Source organism: Saccopteryx bilineata, chromosome 2 (assembly GCF_036850765.1).
Source record: "Saccopteryx bilineata isolate mSacBil1 chromosome 2, mSacBil1_pri_phased_curated, whole genome shotgun sequence".
In the NCBI taxonomy this organism is placed as follows: Eukaryota; Metazoa; Chordata; class Mammalia; order Chiroptera; family Emballonuridae; genus Saccopteryx; species Saccopteryx bilineata.
Window position 1 is genome coordinate 4,029,769 of NC_089491.1, and position 24,206 is coordinate 4,053,974.

General features: G+C 58.9%; 1 protein-coding gene across 5 annotated transcripts in view; it reads left to right on the plus strand.

The window, feature by feature from the left end:
* AK8 (adenylate kinase 8) overlaps positions 1 to 15,169 on the plus strand; it is a 121,777-nt gene extending 106,608 nt beyond the window's left edge. For all 5 annotated transcript variants that reach the window (XM_066254615.1, XM_066254617.1, XM_066254616.1 and 2 more), the window contains 2 exons: positions 12,974 to 13,054; positions 14,844 to 15,169. In XM_066254615.1, coding sequence (XP_066110712.1) covers positions 12,974 to 13,054; positions 14,844 to 15,081 — 319 coding nt within the window. In that variant the 3' untranslated portion in view covers positions 15,082 to 15,169. The remainder of the gene's footprint in view (positions 1 to 12,973; positions 13,055 to 14,843) is intronic.
* Positions 15,170 to 24,206: the final 9,037 nt, after the last annotated feature.

Consider the following 24,206-nt stretch of genomic DNA (forward strand, 5'->3'; position numbering starts at 1 on the left):
TACAGCCTCGACAGGGACGCGCACAATCGAAGTATTTGAGGACAATGAAATATGCATGGCTATCCGGTGACGGGGCCCCATAAAGCGCAGCAATTAGCCGCGTAATCCGAGAGAGGGAACCGGCCCTCGCGGCCGCGGCTCCCCATTAGTTAAATGCATTTTGTACGTCCTCATCCCATCAAATCAACTAACACTTCCTTTAATTGGTTCATGAATTATACAGCCGCCCCGCATTATAATTTAATCGCCTGTAAACATCCGCCCGCCCGGCCCCACGGTAAAGCCTATCACGCTCATTAATTCGTTAATTTCAGCAGATGGAAGGGGAGATCCGATGAACGGCAGGAGAACAGAGCGCCTTGGGCAATGGAAGAAGGAAAAAAAGGTGGGGGGCCGTTTAGGTTTTTTAAGGGCTGTCAGAAACTCAATCTGCGAGCTGTCAGCAGCCCGGCTCCGCCCCGCCCCCTCCGCTCCCCTCCGCTCCGCCGGCTGCGGGAAGTGACTGGCGGATTCATACGGAGGCTTGTCAACCGTCTTTAAACATCAAGCCAGCGGGTAAACCGAGCCCAGTGTAAATTAATTCTTGTCTTACGGGGTGGGGGGGAGGCCCTTCTCTGTCCCCATGAATATTTCATGGCGGGCAGCATAAATATTAATTCTAATAGCTCTGCCTAGTGGTTATTATTTCTGTTTTATGACAAATATTCATAAAATATTCAGGACCCCTCTTTAGAATATTTACACACTTGATTGTGAATTTCCCCAGATTCCTGGGGACACGGCACACATATTGGGGTTTTCTTGACGGACTATCCCCCTCCCTTAATTAATACCCCTGGGTATCAATATTTCATCAGGTTGAGGTTTTTCAAGAAGTAAAACCTCTATGAGATTGGAGGGCTGAAGGGGCGTTTCCCCTCCCTCCCGTCTGTAAAATGTGAGAGATGGTTGACCCCCCCCCCGGGGCGGGCGGCCTGGCACAGGGTAACCCCACCTTTTTGTTTTCGAAACGGTATCTGTCCCCTTCACCTGCCTCTGCTCTCCCCTCAGCCGGGAGCTCTGGCGGCAGCCCAGCGCACTGTAATGAAATTCTCCAGGAGGTGCTGCTCCAATATTTATGCAGGGATTTCACATGATTTTGGAGGAGCTAAGGCGTGGGTTTAACCAGCGGCGGCAGACCCTGAGGCAAGGCACCGGCGGTTCGGACCAAGGGTCTTGCAGAATCTGGGTTGTTTCTCCTGGACCCAGAGAGGCGGCAGCGCATGGTGTCCCCGGTGAGGCCAACCGACCGAGGAGGGCATCCCAGCCTGGGGGCGCCGCGTGTCCCCTAAGTGGCGGGGGACATGGGGTGGATGGCAGCTTTGGTCTGAAGTGGGGGTCCCGTGAGCCGAGGATGGGGGTGCACACGCAACGCCACCCACTCCCACGACCACAGCGGGGAAGGATGCAGAATCAGTGTCCGGACAGAACGGCAGCAGGGCGGCCAAGGAGCCTCCTGGACCCCACCGGGCCAGAGCCCCACCGGGAGGCAGCGCCCACCCTCTCGCGGGCCTGAGTCTCCCGTCCTTGACATGGGCACCGTCGTAGGACCGGGGCCACCTGCTTCTTGCGAGGATTAATTGGGTGCACATGTGCGCACTGTGCCTGGCCCATAGGAATGGTTTGGTTCGCAGTGATGGTGATGGTGGTTGATGAAAGGCAAGACCGGTTAAGACCGGAGCCAGGGCCCTGGCCGGTTGGCTCAGTGGTAGAGCGTCGGCCTGGTGTGCAGAAGTCCCGGGTTCGATTCCTGGCCAGGGCACACAGGAGAAGCGCCCATCTGCTTCTCCACCTCTCCCCCTCTCCTTCCTCTCTGTCTCTCTCTTCCCCTCCCGCAGCCGAGGCTCCACTGGAGCAAAGATGACCCGGGCGCTGGGGTGGATCCCGGTCGGGCGCATGCGGGAGTCTGTCTGTCTCTCCCCGTTTCCAGCTTCAGAAAAATACAAAAAAAAACCCCAAAAACTGGAGCCAGGAAGTAAAACACCCTCAGAGAGAGAACGAGAAAGAGGCTCATGGAGGAGAACTCCAGCTTTGGAGGGGCTAGAACAGGAGCTTTCTGCAGCCCCCGAAGGAAGGCAGAGCGGGAGACCTCAGCGCGGAGCCTCCCCCGGGGGGCAGGGTGTTCAATGATCCCCCTCCAGCCCGGGCTCTCCCCCCCCCCACGAAGACAGGCTCCCAGAAGGGAACCTTGCAGTGAGTTCTCAGCTGCCCCTCCCTGTGCTCCCTGTTTCTGGAGACGGTGACAAGGACATGCGCTCGTATCCCAGGCGGCCGAGGGTCCAGGTCGCGCGTAGCCCCCACTCTGGTCCCGGAAGGAAACCCCCGCTCCCAGAGGACGGCGCGTTGGGCTGTGAGCAGAGGCCCGTGCTGTGAACAGGGCCCCTCGGCATCCGCACCATTTCCTGCCGGGAACCCTCTTTCAGCTGATCTGCTTCAAGGGGAGCAAGAGGACAGGGACTCCCGCCGGCTGTGACCCTGGCACGTTGGGCAGCGCGGCCCCGGAGGGCTCCCGGCCAACCACACCTCCGAGCAGGAGACCCCTTCACAGTGGGGTGCCGTGGTGAAGTGCACGGACGCTGCGGCTGGCCGCCCGGGTTCGAATCCTGCCGCTGCCACCGTAGGAGTCACGGCTCTCCAGAGAAACACGCCCAACAGGGTGTGCCCTGTACACACAGGAGTAGCAAAGAGTTGGCTTGTGTGCTTGTGGGGACTGCAAGGGGTGCTCGACAGCTGGGGACGCGGGAGAGCCAGAGACCTCTGGGTCTGGAGGCTGGGAAAAGCCGGTGTCCCAGCTGGGAGGCCATCGAGGGGAAATTCCCTCTCACTCGGGGGAGGTCAGCCTGTCCCTGTCAGTCCTACTCAGGCCTGCAACTGATTGGGCGAGGCCCACCCACACCGGGGAGGTCAGTCAGCCTCACCCAGGCTGAGGGTTACATGCTAATCTCGTCCAAAAACACGCTCACAGACACACCCAGGATAACTTGTGACCACGTATCTGGGGACTCTGTCAAGTGTACACATGAAACTAACCATCACGGTCGCTTTCTAATGGAGGACTCTGGCCGGTGGCTGAACCGCTCACCTGTTAGCACAGACGTGGCTATTCTTTGTGAGCTAATAATGCAGGCCGGGTCTTAGACGAGGCCTGGCACGCAGGCCCGTGTAAATATTCTGTGGTTACTACGCACCAGGTACTTTGCATGGATTACCATATATCACCCTTAAAATAACTTGGTGAGGCCTTTTTATCGGCAGACGCCTGGAGGGTAAAATGGCTGTTCTCACAGTGAGCAGAGAGGGGACGCAGAAAGGTGAGCCCAGGTCTTGGGCACTGTCCCGCCTCAGGGGGCGGGGGCGCTGGGTCCCTGCCCCCCAGGAGCTGACAGCGGGGGGCAGGGGACAGACATGCAAACGGGAAGTTGGCTGCGGGTCACAGGGTGGTTTCTCCGGGAAGCAGAGGCCGAGACAGCGTCAGGAGCCAGTTCAACGAGGAGGGAAGAGCTGAACCAGGAAAAGGGGCCGCAGCAGGAGGGGGCGGGGTGTGGGGTCAGGAGGGCAGGCCGGGCAGACTCCACCGGGCCCAGAAGACTGTGACCTTGTTCAAAAGCTGGAGGTAAAGTGTCCATCCGCTGGGGAATGAGTAAACAGAACGTGGTCTGTCCCAACGCAGCAGAACACTGCGGGGCCACAGACAGGACTGAGGCGGTGGCCTGGGCTCCGACGGGCAGGAACCTCGGAGACACAGGGGGGCGGGAGGGGCCTGGGCGGGGGTGCCGGACGGGCCGTGTCATCCGTGTGTGCGGTAAAGTGCCTCCCGGGGATCAACGTGTTCGATTCTTAACCTTGGGCGGGCTTCCTTTTCTTTCCCCTTTATCTTCCTAAATGGAGGCTGTGGGGACCACATAGTGTATGATTCCACTTGCAGGCAATGCCCAGAACAGGCCAGTCCATTGAAGAAAAGCAGGTTAGTGGGTGCCAGGGGCCCGGAGCTGGGCGCCAGGCAGGACTGCTCAGGGGCACGGGTTTCCTTTGGGCATGCGAGAACTCATCGTGTTGACGGTTGTACGACTCTGTATCTACATCGTTCACGTTTAAGGGGTGAAGCTGTAGCTCAGGAATTGTGTTAAGAAAACAATGACAAGCAGAAGACAGGGCTCCGGTCCCTGAAAACAGTCAGAGCTAGAGGCTGTCAGCGGACCACCTCCTTCCAGTGAGTCACATTCTCTCTTACAGAGGGGACCGATGGAGCCTCTCAGGGCCATCACACCAGGGGGTGGCGCAATGTCCCCCGGCCCAGGGGTGCCCAGGTGTTGCAGACGAGCGGATCCGAGCCGGAGCGCACACCGGGGCACCTCACGCTGACCCGTGCTGGGCAGCCGTCCTGCTGTCGGGGACCCTGTGCCAGCAGCCGTGGGTGTAGCTCCAAAGCCCCGAGAGTGTGGCCTAGGCTCCAGAGGAACGGGGGTGGGTGTGGGTGGGGTTTCCAGGACTTTGTGTGTCGAACACACAGGTGACGAGCTGGGAGGGGAGCCAGGCCAACCCCACCAGACAGACACAGAGCTGAAGGGCGGCCCCGGGAGGAGCGGGAGTGGCGAGTGTGGATGCCCGTGGATGCCCGGCGCGCCCTGAGGCCACGCGGCTCCGCCAGCGTCCGTGCCCTGCACTGACGGCCGATATGCTGAGCGCATGGGCACGACCAATGTGGGGAGAGGAGATGTCAGGGCGAGTTTGGACACGACTCTCTGGGGCCAGGAAAGGACACTGGCCAGGATTATTGAGGAGTGCTCTCGCGTCCCCCCACGCTCTCGCGTCCCCCCCACGCTCAAGCGTCCCCCCACGCTCCCACGCCCCCCCACGCTCTCGCGTCCCCCCACGCTCTCGCGTCCCCCCACGCTCTCGCGTCCCCCCACGCTCCCACGCTCTCGCGTCCCCCCCACGCTCTCGCGTCCCCCCCCGCTCCCACGCTCTCGCGCCCCCCCCCCCCCGCTCTCACGTCCCCCCACGCTCTCGCGTCCCCCCCGCTCCCACGCTCTCGCGTCCCCCCCGCGCTCTCGCGTCCCCCCGCGCTCCCGCACTCTCGCGTCACCCCCCCCCCGCTCCCGCGTCCCCCCACGCTCCCGCGCTCTCGCGTCCCCCCCCCCCGCTCTCGCGTCCCCCCCCCCCGCTCCCGCGCTCTCGCGCCCCCCCCCCGCTCTCGCGTCCCCCCGCGCTCTCGCGTCCCCCCGCGCTCTCGCGTCCCCCCGCGCTCTCGCGTCCCCCCATGCTCCCGCGTCCCCCCGCGCTCCCGCGTCCCCCCCCCCGCGCTCTCGCGTCACCCCCCCCCCCCGCGCTCTCGCGTCCCCCCCACGCTCCCGCGCTCTCGCGTCCCCCCACGCTCCCACGCTCTCGTGTCCCCCCACGCTCTCGTGTCCCCCCACGCTCTCACGTCCCCCCACGCTCTCGCGTCCCCCCACGCTCCCATGCTCTCGCGTCCCCCCCACACTCTCGCGTCCCCCCGCGCTGTCGCGTCCCCCCACGCTCTCGCGTCCCCCCACGCTCCCATGCTCTCGCGTCCCCCCGCGCTGTCGCGTCCCCCCCGCGCTCTCGCGTCCCCCCCACGCTCCCACGCTCTCGCGTCCCCCGCGCTCTCGCGTCCCCCCCATGCTCCCACGCTCTCGCGTCCCCCCACGCTCTCGTGTCCCGTCCAGGGCGAGTCGCTGTTCCAGTGGCTCCATGGGCCGGCACGGCCTGGCCAGGCGGTCGTGAAGCTCTGCTAGTGTCCCACTGTCTCCTGTCACCCCTGCTTTCAGTCCTCAGCTTTCTCTTTGCGAAGTTTGCAGAAGTTGACAACGGCCAGCGATCTGCGTCTGGTGATTGTCGGGGAGTCTGGGAGGCAGTGGGCACGGAGCCATTCCCCTCCTTCCTGGTGGTGAGGAGGAAGCAGTTTACGACTTAAAATGGAGACTGGTTATGCAGGAATCTGAGCCCTGGGTCACTCTCCTTAAACCCGAAGGTTTGCCCAGTGCGTGGTAAACGGCCAGGCATGCTCACTAATCTCCCCGGGCCTCCGGAAAGACGTCAGACTCAGCCTGCCAGGATTTGCAGCTATCAGTTATGCACAGTTTTAAACAAGAACTGGCCAGGGGGCCCCCTCTTTAAGGAGTGGGGGCGGGAAGTGACAGAACACAGCAGCTGCTACCTGAGAGCTGGAAACTTGGTGCTCGGGTTTAAAACGGGGTTGAGATGGTTGCTGTTCAGTTGTGGTTTTTTTCCTTTTTCTTTCTTTTCCAAGTGAGAGGAGGGGAGGCAGAGACAGACTCCTGCATGTGTCCCAACCAGGATCCACCCGGCAAGCCCTCTAGGGGGCAATGCTCTGCCCATCTGGGGCCATGCTTGCAACCAAGCTATTTTTAGCACCTGAGGCAGAGGCTCGAGGGAGCCATCCACAGTGCTTGGGGCTAATGCCCTTGAAACAATTGAGCTATGGCTGTGGAAGGAGGAGAGAGAGAGAGAGAGAGAGAGAGAGAGAGAGAGAGAGAGAGAGAGAGAGAAGGGTGAGGGTGAGGGATGGAAAACAGATGGTCACTTCTCCTGTATGCCCTGACTGGGAATCAAACCTGGGACTTCCACTCATCAGGCCAACACTACCACTGAGCCAACCAGCCAGAGCCGATTGCTGTAACTTTTAGTAAGTCTTGATATCAATTTGTTCTCTTCCAGTATTTTTTTCATAATTCCAATCACTTCTAGAATCACTGCCCATAGAACTTTTATAACGAGCTTGTGTAGAATCTTTTTTTTTTTTTTTGTATTTTTCCGAAGTTAGAAGTGGGGAGGCAGGCAGACTCCCGCATGCACTCGACTGGGGTCCACCAGGCATGCCCACCAGGGGGCGATGCTCTGCCCATCTGGAGCATTGCTCCATTGCAACCAGAGCCATTCTAGCACCTGAGGCAGAGGCCATGGAGCCATCCTCAGCGCCCGGGCCAACTTTGCTCTAATGGAGCCTTGGCTGCAAGAGGGGAAGAGAGAGACAGAGAGGAAAGAGAGGGGGAAGGGTGGAGAAGCAGATGGGTGCTTCTCCTGTGTGTCCTGGCGGGGAATCAAACCTGGGACTTCCACATGCTGGGCTGACGCTCTACCGCTGAGCCAACTGGCCAGGGCCTGTGTAGAATCTTTTAAAAACCTTGTTGGAACTTTGGCTGGGACTGCATTGGCTTTATAGCTCTCTTAGAGGAGGGCTCCACTTGTAACAGGATTGAGCCTTCGCTACCATGAACACGGTTATGTCTCCCATGTACTTAGGTCCCTGATTTTTTACATCGGGATTCTGTAGTTTTCAACTACAGATCTTGTACATATTGTGTCCGCTTTACACCTAAGTATTTTGTTTCTGTGCTACTGTAAATGGTACTTTTAAATTTCAATAGTTTACTGCTAGAGTCTAGAAATTCTTACTTTTCTATATATTGATTTTGTACCTCGTAAGTTTACAAAGTTTATTTACTATCATACCTTTTTATTTATTTTAATTTGTATTAAGTGAGCGGCGAAGAGGCTGGGAGGCAGTCAGACAGACTCCCGCATGCGCCCGACCGGGATCCACCTGGCACGCCCACCAGGGGGCATTGCTCTGCCCACCTGGGGCGTCACTCTGTTGCAACCAGAGCCATTCTAGCACCATGAATGGAGGTGGAGGCCATGGAGCCATCCTCAGTACCCGGGGCCAACTTGCTCGAACCATTTGAGCCATGGCTGTGGGAGGAGAGAGAGAAAGAGAGAAGGAGGAGAGGTAGAGAACCAAATGGTCACTTCTGTGTGCTCTGACCAGGAATCAAACCCAGGACTTCCACATACCGGGCCGACACTCTACCATGGAGCCAACCGGCCAGGCCCTATCATAGCTTTTTTGAAGATTCTTTGGGACTTCTGAGATAATCATGTCATCTGCAAATGGAGGTGGTGTATTTTTTTCTTTATAATTTGTGTGCATTGCATTTCCTTCTCTCATCTTACTGTACCGTCCAGGGCGTGCAGGGAGATGAGAATTGGAGCTGTGGGAGCGGACAGCCTCGACTTGCTCCCAGTCTGAGGGGGAGGGCCGGCCGTCTCCCCCACCAGCAGCTGTGACGTTAGCTTCTGGTGGTTTTTGGTTTGGGGTTTTTTTTTTTTTGGTAAATAACCCTTTATTGGATTAAGGAAGGTACACTCCAGTTTGCTGAGAGTATTCATCAAGAATTTGATGTAAGCCTGACCAGGTGGTGGCACAGTGGATAGAGCGTTGGACTAGGATGCGGAAGACCCAGGTTCGAGACCCCGAGGTCACCAGCTTGAACCCAAGGTCGCTGGCTCCAGCAAGGGGTTACTCGGTCTGCTGAAGGCCCGTGGTCAAGGCACATATGAGAAAGCAATCAATGAACAACTAAGGTGTTGCAACGTGCAATGAAAAACTAATGATTGATGCTTCTCATCTCTCTCCGTTCCTGTCTGTCTGTCCCTGTCTATCCCTCTCTCTCTCTGACTCACTCTCTGTCTCTGTAAAAAAAAAAAAAAAGAATTTGATGTAAGATTTCTGTCAAACGCTTTTCGTACATCTGTTGAGATGATTATATGGTTTTTCCTCTTTTTTCCTAATGATTTGGTAAATGACACTGACTGGCTCTCGAGTGGTGAACTGGCTTTCCGCTCCCGGACAGGCCTCACTTCGTGGTGACGTGGCCTTGCTCGTGCGCGTGGCTGGGCTCAGCCTGGTGCTCTCTCACTGAGCGTTCCCGCATCTGCACTCGGGGGGGAGTATTCGGGGGCAATGGGGCCTCACTTCGTGGTGACGTGGCCTTGCTCGTGCACGTGGCTGGGCTCAGCCTGGTGCTCTCTCACTGAGCGTTCCCGCATCTGCACTCGGGGGGGAGTATTCGGGGGCAATGGGGCCTCACTTCGTGGTGACGTGGCCTTGCTCGTGCGCGTGGCTGGACTCAGCCTGGTGCTCTCTCACTGAGCGTTCCCGCATCTGCACTCGGGGGGGAGTATTCGGGGGCAATGGGGCCTCACTTCGTGGTGACGTGGCCTTGCTCGTGCACGTGGCTGGGCTCAGCCTGGTGCTCTCTCACTGAGCGTTCCCGCATCTGCACTCGGGGGGGAGTATTCGGGGGCAATGGGGCCTCACTTCATGGTGACGTGGCCTTGCTCGTGCGCGTGGCTGGACTCAGCCTGGTGCTCTCTCACTGAGCGTTCCCGCATCTGCACTCGGCGGGGAGTACTCGGGGGCAATGGGGCCTCACTTCATGGTGACGTGGCCTTGCTTGTGCGCGTGGCTGGACTCAGCCTGGTGCTCTCTCACTGAGCGCTCCCGCATCTGCACTCGGGGGGGAGTACTCGGGGGGAATGGGGTCTCTGCATATCCAGAAGGGTCCTTGCCCAGTTTTGGTATCAGAGAAAGGCTGCCTAATAAAATCAGTTTTATTCTCTGCTCTTCTGCGTTCGGAGTTCGTGTAGCAATGACCTCACTTAGAGCTACTGTAGCCTTAGTGCAGTCCTGCAGTTGACGTTCTTCTCCGCTCACTTGTAGACGCGTGTCTGTTCAGAATCTCGCTGAGTTCTAAGTGTCTTCAAAGCCTGAGAACCAGTCCTGCCCACCTTTGCCCGTCATGTCTGGTAACTACATCACAGTGCTTTTGTAATTGTGATAAAATGTCCCTAACATGAAATTTACTGTTTTAACCATTTTTAAGTATACAGTTCAGTGGCATGAGATACGTACACAGGGTTGTGTCACCATCACCACCATCATCTCCAGGACTTCCTCATCCTCCCAACTGAAACTCTGTCCTCAGTCAACACTCTCGCCCCATCCCCATCCCCCCCCCCCGGCCCCTGGCAACCTCCCCCTGCTTCCGTCTCTATGAATCGGACCCCTCTACTGACCGCCTGTGAGTGGAATCGGACAGTATTTGCCCTCTGTGCCTGGCTCATTTCACTCAGGGTTCGTTCATCCACGTGGTGGCCGGCATCGGGCCTGCCTTCCTTTTTTTTTTTTTTCTCTTTTTTCTGAAGCTGGAAACGGGGAGAGACAGTCAGACAGACTCCCGCATGCGCCCGACCAAGATCCACCCGGCACGCCCACCAGGAGCGTCGCTCTGCGGCGACCAGAGCCACTCTAGCGCCTGGGGCAGAGGCCAAGGAGCCATCCCCAGCGCCCGGGCCATCTTTGCTCCAATGGAGCCTCGGCTGTGGGAGGGGAAGAGAGAGACAGAGGAAGGAGAGGGGGAGGGGTGGAGAAGCAGATGGGCACTTCTCCTATGTGCCCTGGCCAGGAATCGAACCCGGGTCCCCTGCACGCCAGGCCGACGCTCTACCGCTGAGCCAACCGGCCAGGGCCTGGCCTGCCTTCCTTTTTAAGGCTGCATAATATTGCATTGTATATACACGCCGTATTTTGCTTATCCCATCCCCTGATGGACGTTCGGGTCATTTCTGCTTGGGCGGTTATGATTCGTGCTGCTATGAATGTTGGTGTAAAACCACCCGGTCAAGCCCCTGTGTCCGGTTCTTCTGAGGTGGACAGCCCGACGGGACGTGCTGGGTACTGTGTTCATTCTGTTCCAGTCTTCGAGGCGCCTGCAGCACCGTTTCCCGGGGCAGGGGCACCATCTTCATTCCCAGGGGTTCGGCTCCCTCCGCGACCTCTCCGGGGCTTGTTACCTGCTGCCCTTCTGATCCCGGCCGTCCTGACGGGTTCCCTCTGGCCGCGACACCGCGGCGCTTTGTACGGAGCTGTGCAGAGTGGAGGCTTCTTGTTGAGGTCATGGGGTGACGGGGCAGGCCCCAGGCTCTAGACTCAGGGTTACTGTGCGTCGTGTCCCTCCATCTGCCAGGCCGACAGCCCTCCGTTCACAGCGAGACCAACTCTGGAGCCAGCGAGGAGGAAGCCTCCATTCCCCCAGACAGGGCCCCAGGCAGGGCCCCAGGCAGTACGGCCAGGGCCAGCAGGGCCAGGGCCGGCGGGGCCAGGGCCTGCGGAAGGGTGGGTCCCAGCTGTCACTGCGTAGCTGACAGCAACGCCCCAGGAGACAGAGATGAGCCCTCATCCCTCTGAGGCTCTGTTTCCCCAGTCTTGGGCACTGAGTAGACTGGATCAGAGCAGTTGTTCTCAATCTTGGCTACATACCTTGGGAAGCTTTTAAAATTTTTCATTCCCAAGCCTCCTCTGGGCCAGTTCCAGCAGCATCCGTCGGGGTGGGGCCCAGGCCACCACATTCTCAGGGCTCCCCGGCGCTGGAGGAAGAGACCCTGGGTTAGAGCAGCTTCCTGCCCAGCCTGAGCCTCCGATTTACAGCCCCTCCCCCTGGAGGCTGTGGCTCAGTAGCTCTGGGAGGGTGCTGGGAATCTGTGTTTTAGACAAGCCCTCTGGGTGAGCCTCAAGTTCAGACACACCTGGGCAGCACAGGACAGCGATGCACGTCACCGCATACACCGGGGTCACTGTGGGTCTTGTTAGAGGGAGATGATTCCGCGGGTGGGGTGGGTGGTGGGGCTCAGCTCCCAGGGCTTGTGGTGCTGCATGTCCAGGGACCCCCACTTCAGTAGTGAGGGGCTGGGGCACCCACCGGCCTGAGATGCTGCAGTCCCGAAGGTGGGGGGACTCCCGCTCTGGGCTCCCCCTTGTCTCCCTGCCCTCCCTTCCCGGCTGTTACTGTAACGAGTACCAGAGATAGAAAGTGGGGCGGGTGGAGGCCGGCTGGCGGGAGTATCACTGCGCAGCCTGCGTGGGCTCCGCCCCGCGGCCGCCCCGCCCACCGAGGCCTGTGAGCCCACCTCCTCAGGAGCTCCTGGCGTGGGGCAGCTCTGCTCCCACCAGGCCTTTTCCAGCGATGCGGTTCCAGTGTGGCCCTGGTGGCCCCATGCTTCCCATCTCACGCTCCCTGGAATAGTGACAAGTGGTCTCGATATGCTGGGTTAAAATCTTCCAGTTGCAGCTTGTTTATGAAGCAGCATCAATTACCAGCAGGGATTCGAGACTGACTTCCTTTCTTTTTTCTTTTTTTTTTTTTTTGTATTTTTATGAAGCTGGAAACGGGGAGAGACAGTCAGACTCCCGCATGCACCCAACCGGGATCCACCCGGCACGCCCACCAGGGGGCGATGCTCTGCCCCTCCGGGACGTCACTCTGTTGCGACCAGAGCCACTCTAGCGCCTGGGGCAGAGGCCAAGGAGCCATCCCCAGCGCCCGGGCCATCTTTGCTCCAATGGAGCCTTGGCTGCGGGAGGGGAAGAGAGAGACAGAGAGGAAGGAGAGGGGGAGGGGTGGAGAAGCAGATGGGCGCTTCTCCTGTGTGCCCTGGTCCGGAATCGAACCCGGGACTTCTGCATGCCAGGTTGACGCTCTACCACTGAGCCAACCGGCCAGGGCCTGGCTTCCTTTCTACTGGCACTGAGGGCACCGCCAGCCACCAGCCACCAGCCGCCAGCCGCCAGCCGCCAGCCACCAGCCACCAGCCACCAGCCGTGGTGACAGCATGTTCTGGGGTTGCTGCTGGGCCTTGCAAGTCCCGGGGATGCTATGGGCCCCCCCCCGCATGTTTGGAGTGTAAGGGATGAAAGCGCGTCGGAACACCTCTGCTCCCCCGTTCAGACACCGCGATCTCACATGTCTTGTCTGGTGACTGTTACTTTGTGGCATGTTGTGAACAGCAGTCATTATGGAGAACATGTGCCAGGAGCAGGTCCCTCCTGCAGGAATGCTGCGGCCGGGAGCGGTCCTGAATCCGAGGTGCAGAGCACTTCCACAGCAGGGGGGGCCCCACCTGGTCTGTCCCAGGTGACCGTCTAGCGCTTGGCACCTGGGTCCCCCAACAGATGGCTCCTGAGGCTCCACCCCCTTTCAGGGTTTGATGCCGAACCCGGTCTGGGTGGCCTGGGGTCCCTTCCATTATCACAGTGTGTGTTCTGTCCCCACAGGGTGTTCTTCTTGAATGTGCCATTAGATTCCATCATCGAGCGGCTGACCCTGAGGAGAACTGATCCTGTCACTGGAGAAAGGTTTGTGCCAGGCTCCCGGAGGTTGGCCATCTGAGGGCGCCTGGGGCCAGGCCCCACTGGGGACCTCCTCTCTCCGTCTGGCTGACTGACGCCTTAGCAGGCCTGCTCCAGGGACAGCACTGGTGACGGCTGACAGAAAACTCTAGAAAGGGGCTCGGCCAACGAGCTCCTCTGGGCAGCGTCTGTGGACCCTCTGCCTGGAATAGTGACCAGGAAAGCCGCGTCCATGGCTCCACAGTGGTCGTGGGGATGCCCACCCACTCTGTCCTGGGCGGCAGCTCCGACCTGGGCATGTGCCATGGCTGTACCCGGCAGGGGTCACCTGTATGTGTCACTGGGCCTCTGCTCTCACAGCGATGCTATCCACATCCCCGTGGGAACCAGTTCACCTTTGAGACTTCCCTTGGTTACGGGGGGTGACTTCTGAGTGTTATTCTGTATCTGACCGAGTGCCATCCCTGTGCTCCTTTGAAACGCAGTTTCAAGTCCCTGCAGGCACGGGGTGGGGGTGGGGAGGGCTTGGCAACCAGGAGAATGTTTCTTGGTAACCAGCACCATGTTCCTTAGCAACCATGTTCTCTGGTAACCAGGACCCTGATCCGTGGTAACCAGGACCACACTTCTTGGCAACCAGGACCACTCCAGGAATGGAGTGAGGAGACGCAGGAAGGAAATATCAGGATTCTCCTAGACTATAAGCCTTGTCTCCCCTCTCATCCTGGCTGCTGGGGGACAGTCTTCCGTGTCACGTACGAAGGCCTTTGTGCTGCCCTGGAGTCTCTCCCAACAGTGACCATCTCTGACACTTCCTGTCATCTCTGCTCCCATTTGCTACAATGTCCCCGCCCCCATTTCACTGTAAGCCCCGTAAACATGGCGTCAGTGGCTGCCTTGCTGGGTGCTGTGTTGCCAGTAGCAGATAAAATGCCACAGAGCAGATGTTTCATACACACTGGGCGGAAGAGGAAATGGGGGCAGGGAAAGGAAAAGGATCTGGACTTCATCCTGTTCCGTTCTGTCCCAGTGTTGGTCACAACCCTCTTCCCTGGGCGTGGGCCATGTTTGGGTCTCTGTGGCTCCCGTACCCTGCTGAGGCTGTGCACACAGCTGGTGCACAGTAAATGCTCGGTGGTGGTGGCGCAGCTGGTGCACAGTAAATGCTCAGTGGTGATGGTGGTGGTGTACGCAGCTGGTGCACAGTAAATGCTCGGTGGTGGTGGCGCAGCTGGTGCACAGTAAATGCTCAGTGGTGATGGTGGTGGTGTACGCAGCTGGTGCACAGTAAATGCTCGGTGGTGGTGTACGCAGCTGGTGCACAGTAAATGCTCAGTGGTGATGGTGGTGGTGTACGCAGCTGGTGCACAGTAAATGCTCGGTGGTGATGGTGGTGGTGCACGCAGCTGGTGCACAGTAAATGCTCGGTGGTAGTGGTGGTGCACACAGCTGGTGCACAGTAAATGCTCGGTGGTAGTGGTGGTGCACATAGCTGGTGCACAGTAAATGCTCGGTGGTGATGATGGTGGTGCACACAGCTGGTGCACAGTAAATGCTTGGTGGTGGTGGTGATGGTGCACACAGCTGGTGCACAGTAAATGCTCGGTGGTAGTGGTGGTGCACACAGCTGGTGCACAGTAAATGCTCGGTGGTAGTGGTGGTGCACATAGCTGGTGCACAGTAAATGCTTGGTGGTGGTGGTGACCAATTTGGTTCGCAGTAGTACAGAGGGCCCCTCTCTTCCCTGCTGTCCAGGCTGCGCCGTGGGTCACCGGCTTCTCCCGCTGTCTCACAGGTACCACCTCATGTACAAGCCGCCTCCGACCATGGAGATCCAGGACCGTCTCCTGCAGAACCCCAAGGACGCTGAAGAGCGGGTCAAGCTCAAAATGGACCTGTTCTACAGAAATTCTGCCGAACTGGAGGGGTTCTACAAGGACGCCATCATCATCAATGGGGACCAGGACCCGTACACTGTCTTTGAATACATAGAGAGTGGGATCATCCATCCCGTGCCCAGTAAAGTCTTCTGATGGACTCAGAATACTGCGCACCCCCAGGAAACGAGGGTAACCCCCATCCTTGCCTTCTGGAGCCTCAGCCAAACCAATAAAGAGTGTAGGGTGCAGCCTCATGTGTCCTGAAGGGGAGGTGGCTGGAGGGGCCTTGTTCTGGGGTCCGGGAGCACAGGATGGGCGGAGGCCGGGGCGGCTGTGGAGCAGCGAGTGGCCCCAGCACCCAGGATGTCCCTGACCCCGAGCCCCTGTTCTCTCAACCACAGTGGGGTATGAACGGCGCCTGCCTCCCGGTCGCTGTGGGATCCCGTGAGCTGACGTGGGTGCAGCTCTCAGCACGGTGCGGGCACACAGTACACTCTCCATAAGTGTAGCATCCCCCCCCATCTCCAGAGTGCTGCTGTCCCATGGAACACTCTGGAAGAGGGCAGGCTCCCCCTGCGCTGTCCAGGACGGCCGCCAGCAGCTGCAGGTGCCACTGAGGGGCGAGTTCCTCACTTGACATAATTTTCACTCATTTCAGTGTAAATAGCGCCACGGGGCCAGTGGCTGCCGTGTGGGACAGGGCAGGTCTAGACACACGCAGCTATGTTAAGTCTGACAGAGCCCACAGGGGCCGGACTTCACATCCCCCCAAGCGCCCCTCTGGGGCTGGCAGAGCCGCAGTGCCCAGGCGTGGACACAGAAGGACAGTGACAGCGGGCTGACGGAGTGGTGATCCTCTTCCATGAGCCCACCCCCTCCATTGCTTCCTTCTACCTCGTTAGGAAGTCGGGGGGCTGAGCCCTCCACTGACAGAAGATGACACAGTAGCTGCATTGTGTCAGTGACTGGCCTAAGGTCACTCGGACCCGTGCCCGGACCTGGACCCGGTGTCTGTGGGGCTGCAGCAGACTGGCCTAAGGTCACTCGGACCCGTGCCCGGACCTGGACCCGGTGTCTGTGGGGCTGCAGCAGACTGGCCTAAGGTCACTCGGACCCGTGCCCGGACCTGGACCCGGTGTCTGTGGGGACCTGGACCCGGTGTCTGTGGGGACCTGGACCCGGTGTCTGTGGGAAGAGGACACAGTAGCTGCAGAGTGTCAGCGACTGGCCTAAGGTCACTCGGACCCATGCCCGGACCTGGACCCGGTGTCTGTGGGGCTGCAGCAGACTGGGCCAGCTGGGCCCGAGACGGGGGTTCCGGCCTCGGGGCTCTGAAATGCTTGGGGACTCCCGGCCTGGTGGCCTGAGTCCCTCCAGCAAAGATCCGCCCGGCTGCAGCTCTGCAGTGGCCATACCGGCGGCAGCAGTGTGCCCTCAGCCCCACCTCCTGGGCTGCCCTTCTGTCTGCCCCAGTGTGGCAGGGTGGGCCCCGGGCCTGTTGCCACCAGGCCTCTCAGGGCTGGGCCCCCATGGGCGGCGGTGTCCGCCCCCTGCTCCTTCCCTTCTGCTGGCCAGCTCTGCCTGACCCTTTCGCTGGCCCTGCTCAGGCACTGGCCGCCACCTTCTGAAACTCCACCAGGGACCTCCCCTGTCAGGCCCCATTTCTTCCCAGCCCCACAGGGAGGAAGTGTCTACCTGGCATGTTCCCTTAGAATGGGCTCCTGCCCTTTAAGCCGCCTCAGTGCAGGAGGTCCAGGAGGGTCCTAGCCACTGACCAGGCTGCACACACGGCATGCTCTACCCCGCACCCCCAGGCTGGACGGGGTGGACAGCGAGCAGGAAGGTGGCCAGCCCCCGCCTGGTGAGGGGCACTGCCCCCACCCCATGCTGGTCATCTCAGCTACCAGAGGATGGGACCTCACTTTCCTGGACCTGTCGGTGAAACCATCTGGACATAAACCCTTAGCCAAAGAAAACACATTGTAAAGCAGTCACCTCTTTAGTTAATATATTAATGCTGTGGACAACCTCCCCTCCGGTTAGCTCCCCCGCCCCCACCGGCGCCCTCCCTAGCACGGCCTCGCTCTCCATGCCCACCCTGGACAGCATCCCAGCAGGTGACATCCTGCCAAGAACCAGGGCTGTGGAAGGAAGCAGCGTCCTGCTGCTGTGTGACCTCAGGCAAGTTACTCAGCCTCTCGGATCCTTGTACAGGGAGAACAAAGCGCCCTCGCTGCCTGGGCAGCACTGAGCAGGCCCTGTGGGTGGAGTGGGCTGACCCACAGAAAGGCTGAGGACATGAGCACACAGGCGTGCTCACCCGCCTCGTGGTCACACTGCCCCGGGCTCAGCGCTGTTTTTATCGGTAAGCAAGGAAAGTGGGGCCCAGAGAGTTAAATAGCTTGTGGAAGGTTGCCCGTGGTCAGTGGGCAGGGGCTCCTGTTGGAGGATGAGGAGTCAGCCCGCCTACGCTGTCGCTGTCTGGCCTTCCGTGAGCACACCTGGGCAGTGTTTGCTCCTCAGGCCCCAGTGCTATTCCAGTGGGACCTGAAGCCGGCCTCCTAAGGGGTTCTAGCAAGCCGTAACAAGCAGCAGTGTGTCTAGCTACCCTGCCCAACACACAGAGGGGCCACACCCGTCACTGGACCAGAACTCCACGTGCCTTCCCTGTCCCCCCTCCTCCCGGACCGGACCGGGTGTTGTCTGGGCTGGGGGGTAGGGCAGGCTTCATTGAGATGCGCTGGGCGCCCCGCTGGGTTGGCCCAACCTCCTCAGACAGCTGGGAGCAACTGATGGTCCTCCCTGTGCACGGTCTGGGGCGGCCATGTGCCAGGGGCTCTCCTAATTAGCGCCCTGGCTGCTTCTCGCGGCCTCACTGGGCAGCGGGTGGCGTCCTTAGCATCCAGTTCCGGAGCCGCCACCGTGGTCTGGGGGACTTCCTGGCCAGAGAGGCTCAGACCTGTGGCCCAAGGGCCAAAGCCTCGTGGACGTCCAGATCGGTGGCTGTGCCGGAAGTTCCCTGAGGTCAGAGGCGCTTGCGGGACAACAGTGTTCCGAAGTTGCCCTGAAAGTAAGTCCTTGGTTCATTCCAACCTCTTTTCCGGGTGGTCGCCGCAAACTCCTCTCCGCTCAGCCCCCAGCAGGGCCCCCGGCACGTCACCCTGGTTTACGTCCCTGTTGGTAGGGCCCCTCTCGTCCCGCTGCCCTGGCAGTGGGAAGTCCAGTGCCACGCACCCTCGGCAGGGGCTGCTGCTGCAGGGCCCTGCCCACAGCTGATGAGATGGGGCTGCACCTGCTGGTGACTCGAGCAGGCCCGTCCGCCTCTCGGAGGAATCTGGGGAGAGAGCTGGGGGCAGCTGGTCACTCTTCTGATGGCTTGCAGAAAGGAGAGGACACAGGCGGCAACAGAGCCCACGCAATTCATTCAACAAGTACTTATCGAGTGCCAGCTGTGCCCAGCCTGGGGTTACGGGGGGGGGGGGGGACAGCCAGCACAGACCCGCTGTGCACTTGAGGCTTACGTTCCACGAAGATGACAGAAATGAGAGAGAAAGAGAGACCATCTGATTTCTGCCCTTGGGTTCCCGGAAACATCCCCGTCCTCCCAGCATGCACCTCTGTCCATGGTGAGGGCTGGTCTGGAGATGTGCCCAGACCAGGGGCGGACTGGGGCTGTGTCTGCTGACCCTCTTTTGTTTTAAAGATGGCACTGGCCACCACCTAAAACACCAACGAAGCTGATTCAGTGGGAAACCCACGGGAGGGAAGGACTCGTGGGAGAACCCCAGGGCAGGCGAAGGTGACTTGGGAGCTTTTGGGAGTTTTCAGGCACATCTGAAGGTTCAGAGGCTAGAAAAAGAAAAGCACCATGTCAGCTGATTCATTAAAAAGAAAAAAAGAAACATTGCATTATAAATATTTTTATTGATAAAATGTTACATTTAGTTAAAAACCCAAAGAACAGAAACATATCTCACAGAAAGTGAAACTCCCATCTTTGCCACAATAAAACCCTTGGCTGTCATTTACTAGAAATAACCAGAGTTACAAGTTTGCAGTGAATGGATGGATGGATGGGTGGGTGGGTGGATTGGTGGGTATGAACACCAACGGAATTACAGCCCTGTGGTAAGGATACAACATGAGATCTACCCTCTTAACCAAATTTTCAGTGTTCAATACAGCATTGTTAACTGTATTACTCTAGGTTTATTCCTAGAGTAAATCACTTTGGTTGTGACATATTATAAGTATATGCAAATACATAAGGGGTTCAGTTGGATAATATTTAGAGTTTTTGCATCTGTGTTTGTTAGTAAGGTTGGCTTTGTCTTACTTGGGTTCCCATAAAATCGGACCCCGAGACAAGGGTGTGGCTCCAGGCAGTTTATGTGGGGGGAGAGTCCCAGGAACCGGGAGAGGGAGGAAGCCGGAGACATCTGGGTTAAGGAGCAGGACACTGCTGTGGGCGCAGAGGGCGCCGTTGCACTGGGACCTCCGAAAAACCATCCCTCCCAGAGACGGATACATTTACCCATCATTTCCGAGTCCCCATTGCTTTGGGGTCACCCCAAGGAAAGGTGACTCCCCAACACGACTGCCATCTTGCAACCAAGCAGGTTCACGGGATGCCAGGGGAAGCCCTCAGGCAGGCGAGAAAAGAGATGCAGAAGGCTCAGGTTGAGAAGCTGTCGCACAGGGGGACCAGCGCAGGGGGATGACGAGAGGCACAGCCCGTCTCTGTGACAGGGCGCCCCCGAGGCTGCCCGCAATGAGGCCACTCCGTCGTGGAGTGGGTGGGGGGCAGCTAGCACTGTCTTCAGGACCAGTCTCACAGTGGACGACCAGAACCAGCCCCAGGGCTGACCTGCTGCAGCTGTCCACAAGGTTTTATTATTATTGCCCGCCTGTAGGCAGTATGTCAGAAACGTGAGCTTCTTGCTCTGGCCAGATGGCTCAGTTGGTTAAGAGCATCGTCCCGAAGTGCAGAGGTTGCTGGTTCAATCCCTGGTCAGGGCTCATATAGGAACAGATGTTCCTGTCTCTCTTTTTCTTCCTCCCTTCCTCTCTCATTAAAATGAATAAAAATTAGAAGAATGAAACCCGAGCCTCTTGTGATATCAGGGTCAGTTTGCCCACCAGCATAACCCTCTGCTTCTTGGCCCGCTGGTCTACCAGTGCGCGGGACCCCAAATTGTCAGGCAGGGATCCGTTTTCGGTCCAGCGGAACTTGGCCGTGTCCCTTGGTGGAAGCATGTCTCACACTGGGGACTCAGAACCTCTAAATCCACCACGTCTAAAACTGTGGCAATGGCAGCACCGACTTGAGCGGTTCACAGGGAGACCAGGCGGGGTGGGGGGACCAGTCCCCCGCCCACTATTGGTCGTCAGACTCATCAGTCCCAGTTCCCGGGCACCGAGTGCAATCTGAAGGTTGTGGTTCCCAGTGGCTGGTGCCTCCTGGGTCTGGATGTGGTCGTGCCCATCTCTGGCCGTGCGGTCACGTGATGTCCCCTGGCTGCGCACCTGGTCTTTCCCAGAGCCCAGGGAGGCTGGGAGCGCTGTGTTCAGACAGAAATGCTCTGTGGCCGGGGCATGGCCTTGCTCCGGGACCCTTGGGTCCTGTCCTGCAACTCCTCAGGGGTGTTTGGCACCCTTGTGTGGCATCACAGTCTAAATAGATATGTCGAGCTCCAGTGGATCTGCTGGGTCACGTGCCCAAGCGATAGGGCGGCCTGTATCACAGCCTGTACCTGCTGAGGACCCCGCTCATAACTGGCAGCCTTCTGAGTGTCTCAGACCACGGCCAGCGCTGTATTCCTGGGGAAGGCGGCCTCTACCCGGAACGGGCCCAGCCTCCGAGCTACAGGTGCAACGACTGTTCCCCCATCAACAGACGGTTCTCCTCCACAGTCGTGGCCGTGGGCTCCATACACTGCACTCCATACCGGGCAGGGCCCGCCATCGCTGTGTGCATCCTGTCCTCCCAGCTGCACCCGCTCACGTTCAAGTAAGTGCCACGTCCTGTTTGCTGTGGCGTCCCCGTGACGGACCAACACGACGTCCGCGCGACGACCAGTCTTCGGACTCAGCGCAGAGCTGATGGGTGCTGTGGGAGGGAAGAGCCAGACCAAGGGGCCATACTCCGTTACGAGCCTGTGATCAGCTGACACCTACACACACGTAGGAAGCCCCCACGTGGGTGCCACGCTGTCGTGGGTTTGGGGAAGGCGAGCTGCGGGCGCTAGGCTGCCAGCGTGCGTCGACGGGTGGTGGGGATTCCCGTCTGTCTGTGGGAGCACAGAGCTCACTCTGACGCCCACTCTTTCTTTTTTTTTTTTTTGTATTTTTCTGAAGCTAGAAACGGGGAGAGACAGTCAGACTCCCGCATGCGCCGGACCGGGATCCACCCGGCACGCCCACCAGGGGGCGATGCTCTGCCCCTTCGGGGTGTTGCTCTGCCGGAACCAGAGCCACTCCAGCGCCTGGGGCAGAGGCCAAGGAGCCATCCCCATCTTTGCTCCAATGGAGCCTCGGCTGCGGGAGGGGAAGAGAGAGACAGAGGAAGGAGAGGGGGAGGGGTGGAGAAGCAGATGGACGCTTCTCCTGTGTGCCCTGGCCGGGAATCGAACCCGGGACTTCTGCACGCCAGGCCGACGCTCCACCACTGAGCCAACCAGCCAGGGCATGACGCCCACTCTTCATCATTCTCTACCAGGCTTCCCCTGACACCTTGTTCTTTGGAGTTATCACTGCCTCCTCCAGAGGTCCCCTGTGGTGCAGGGTGTGTGTGTGTGTGATTCCTCACGTCCTTGACCCTTCCTCAGCGAGGTGACAGTGAGCTGTTTTCCCACCTGAGGGAACAGAGAGCCCCGGGGCAGGACGGTGACTGTGAACTTCAGCAAACTACCACTGATCCCCTTGGACGGCCGTGGGAAACGGGGCAGCTGCCTCACCAATACATGACTTATCAATCGTCTGTTCCAGTCGAGGACGTGACTCCGGGCACAGAGCTGCCGTTGGTGCTGTGACTTGATTACATTCGAGCAGCCCGCTGTCATCTGCAGTGACCATCTGGCTTTGCGGGGCCGGCCTGGTGCTCTGGACAGATGCGGTGGAGCCCAGCACCGCCACACTCTTTGTCCGTGAGGGTGACATTAATCTTGCTAACGGCACTCGGGTGCCGCGCGGCCTCTGCCGCACCCCCTGGCCGGCGGCCCCGGGTGCGGGGCGGACTCCACGGGTCAGAGGGCCGGTGTTCCGTGGGAGCGCCCGGACGGCAACTCCAGGACTGGGAATGACTGCGCGGTGGGTTTTCAAGCCCGCTGGCCCCATTTTTGATTAAAATCAAACAATACTCTCATTGTCTACCCCATCTGTCTCCCCCATAAGAACCCCCTGGTCTGTTAGCTGTGGCCAAAGAGCCCTGTATGACGAGGATGCGGCTGTGGCTCCTGCCTGCGGTGGGGACAGTTTCCTGCCTCCTCTGCAGGTCAGGGCTGCCGCTGGGTCTCCGCTGGGCCAGACACTGTCGCTGGCACTAGGAACTGTCCCAAGTCCAGTTCCTTGGGAGTGTGCTCGCTGTCAATCCTGGCCTGGGGACAGCCACCACCAGGCCTGGTACCCACTCCTTTGCTTCAGCCAAAGGGGCGTCCTCGTTGTAGGATTAGTGCTCTAGGAAGCGGAGACCTGCTCACGCCCGAAAAAGGTCACCGCCTGGGCACACCGAGATGGTGGCCACCTCCCAGCAGAGGGGAGAGGCCTCTGAACAAAACCCGTCTGGCAAGCACCTTGCTCCTGGACTTCTGGTGTCTAGAACCATGAGAAGTTAACACCAGTGTGCAAGCCACCCTGGTGACAGTCTCTTGCTGTGTCAGCCTAAGACGGGGGACGGTTTCAAACAAGGTGACTGTGTAGGCTGGGTTTATGACACGGGGGACGGTTTCAAACAAGGTGACAGTGTAGGCTGGGTTTACGACGGGGGACGGTTTCAAACAAGGTGACAGTGTAGGCTGGGTTTACGACGGGGGACGGTTTCAAACAAGGTGACTGTAGGCTGGGTTTACGACGGGGGACTGTTTCAAACAAGGTGACTGTGTAGGCTGGGTTTACAACGCGGGATGGTTTCAAACAAGGTGACTGTAGGCTGGGTTTACGACGGGGGACGGTTTCAAACAAGGTGACTGTAGGCTGGGTTTACGACGGGGGACGGTTTCAAACAAGGTGACTGTAGGCTGGGTTTACGACGCGGGACGGTTTCAAACAAGGTGACTATAGGCTGGGTTTACGACGGGGGTCAGTTTCAAACAAGGTGACAGTGTAGGCTGGGTTTACGACGGGGAACAGTTTCAAACAAGGTAGCTATAGGCTGGGTTTACGACGGGGGACGGTTTCAAACAAGGTGACTGTGTAGGCTGGGTTTACGACGGGGGACAGTTTCAGACAAGGTGACAGTGTAGGCTGGGTTTAGGACGCGGGGACAGTTTCAAACAAGGTGACAGTGTAGGCTAGGTTTAGGACGCGGGGACAGTTTCAAACAAGGTGACTGTAGGCTGGGTTTAGGACGCATGCCGAAGAGACGGGGCCGTGGTGGCACGAAGGTCGGGCGCCGTGAATGGCTCGTGGGCCCACAGTGGCCCGCCTTGACCTCTTTCTGAACCATTCTGCGTTCTACTCATCCTGTATAAACGACGGGTGGCTTTCAGAGCCGTCTGACCACCTCTGCTCGGACTGGGTTTGTTCACTTACAGTTCGTGCCGTTACTGTCCTTTTGGGGTGTGAGGGCATCGTCTCACTATTTGCTTTTCATTTCCCCCTTTCTATTTGGTGTTCATTTCTCCTCTCTTTCCCTTCTGGATTATTTTATAAACGCTTGTTTCCCCGCGCTCTTAGCTCCACAGACTGTTCCTCCTCTGTGGGTGGTCACCGGGAGAGAGCCTTACATGTCGGGGCTGAGTCGGATCGGTGGTTTTACCCATTTCTGGACGAGGTGAGCGCGGAGAGGACTCCGGACGCGGGGTCCTGCGCCATTCTCCGTCGTCGTGGCCTTCCCTGCCGGTCCGGCCTTTCTCGGGCCCCGTGTTCCCGTGGCTTCTCTGAGTTGCCTCCCACCTGGCGGGGCCTTTACCACACCCCCCTGCGCTGGTCTGACGCTGTCGTCCATTTCGGTTGGTCTGACAACGCCTCCGCTTTCATTCTGAACAGGCGTCTTGCCGAGTTCAGAGTCCTGGGTCAGGTTTCCCCAGGGTGCCTCCCAGCCCACCCTGCTCCCAGGGTTT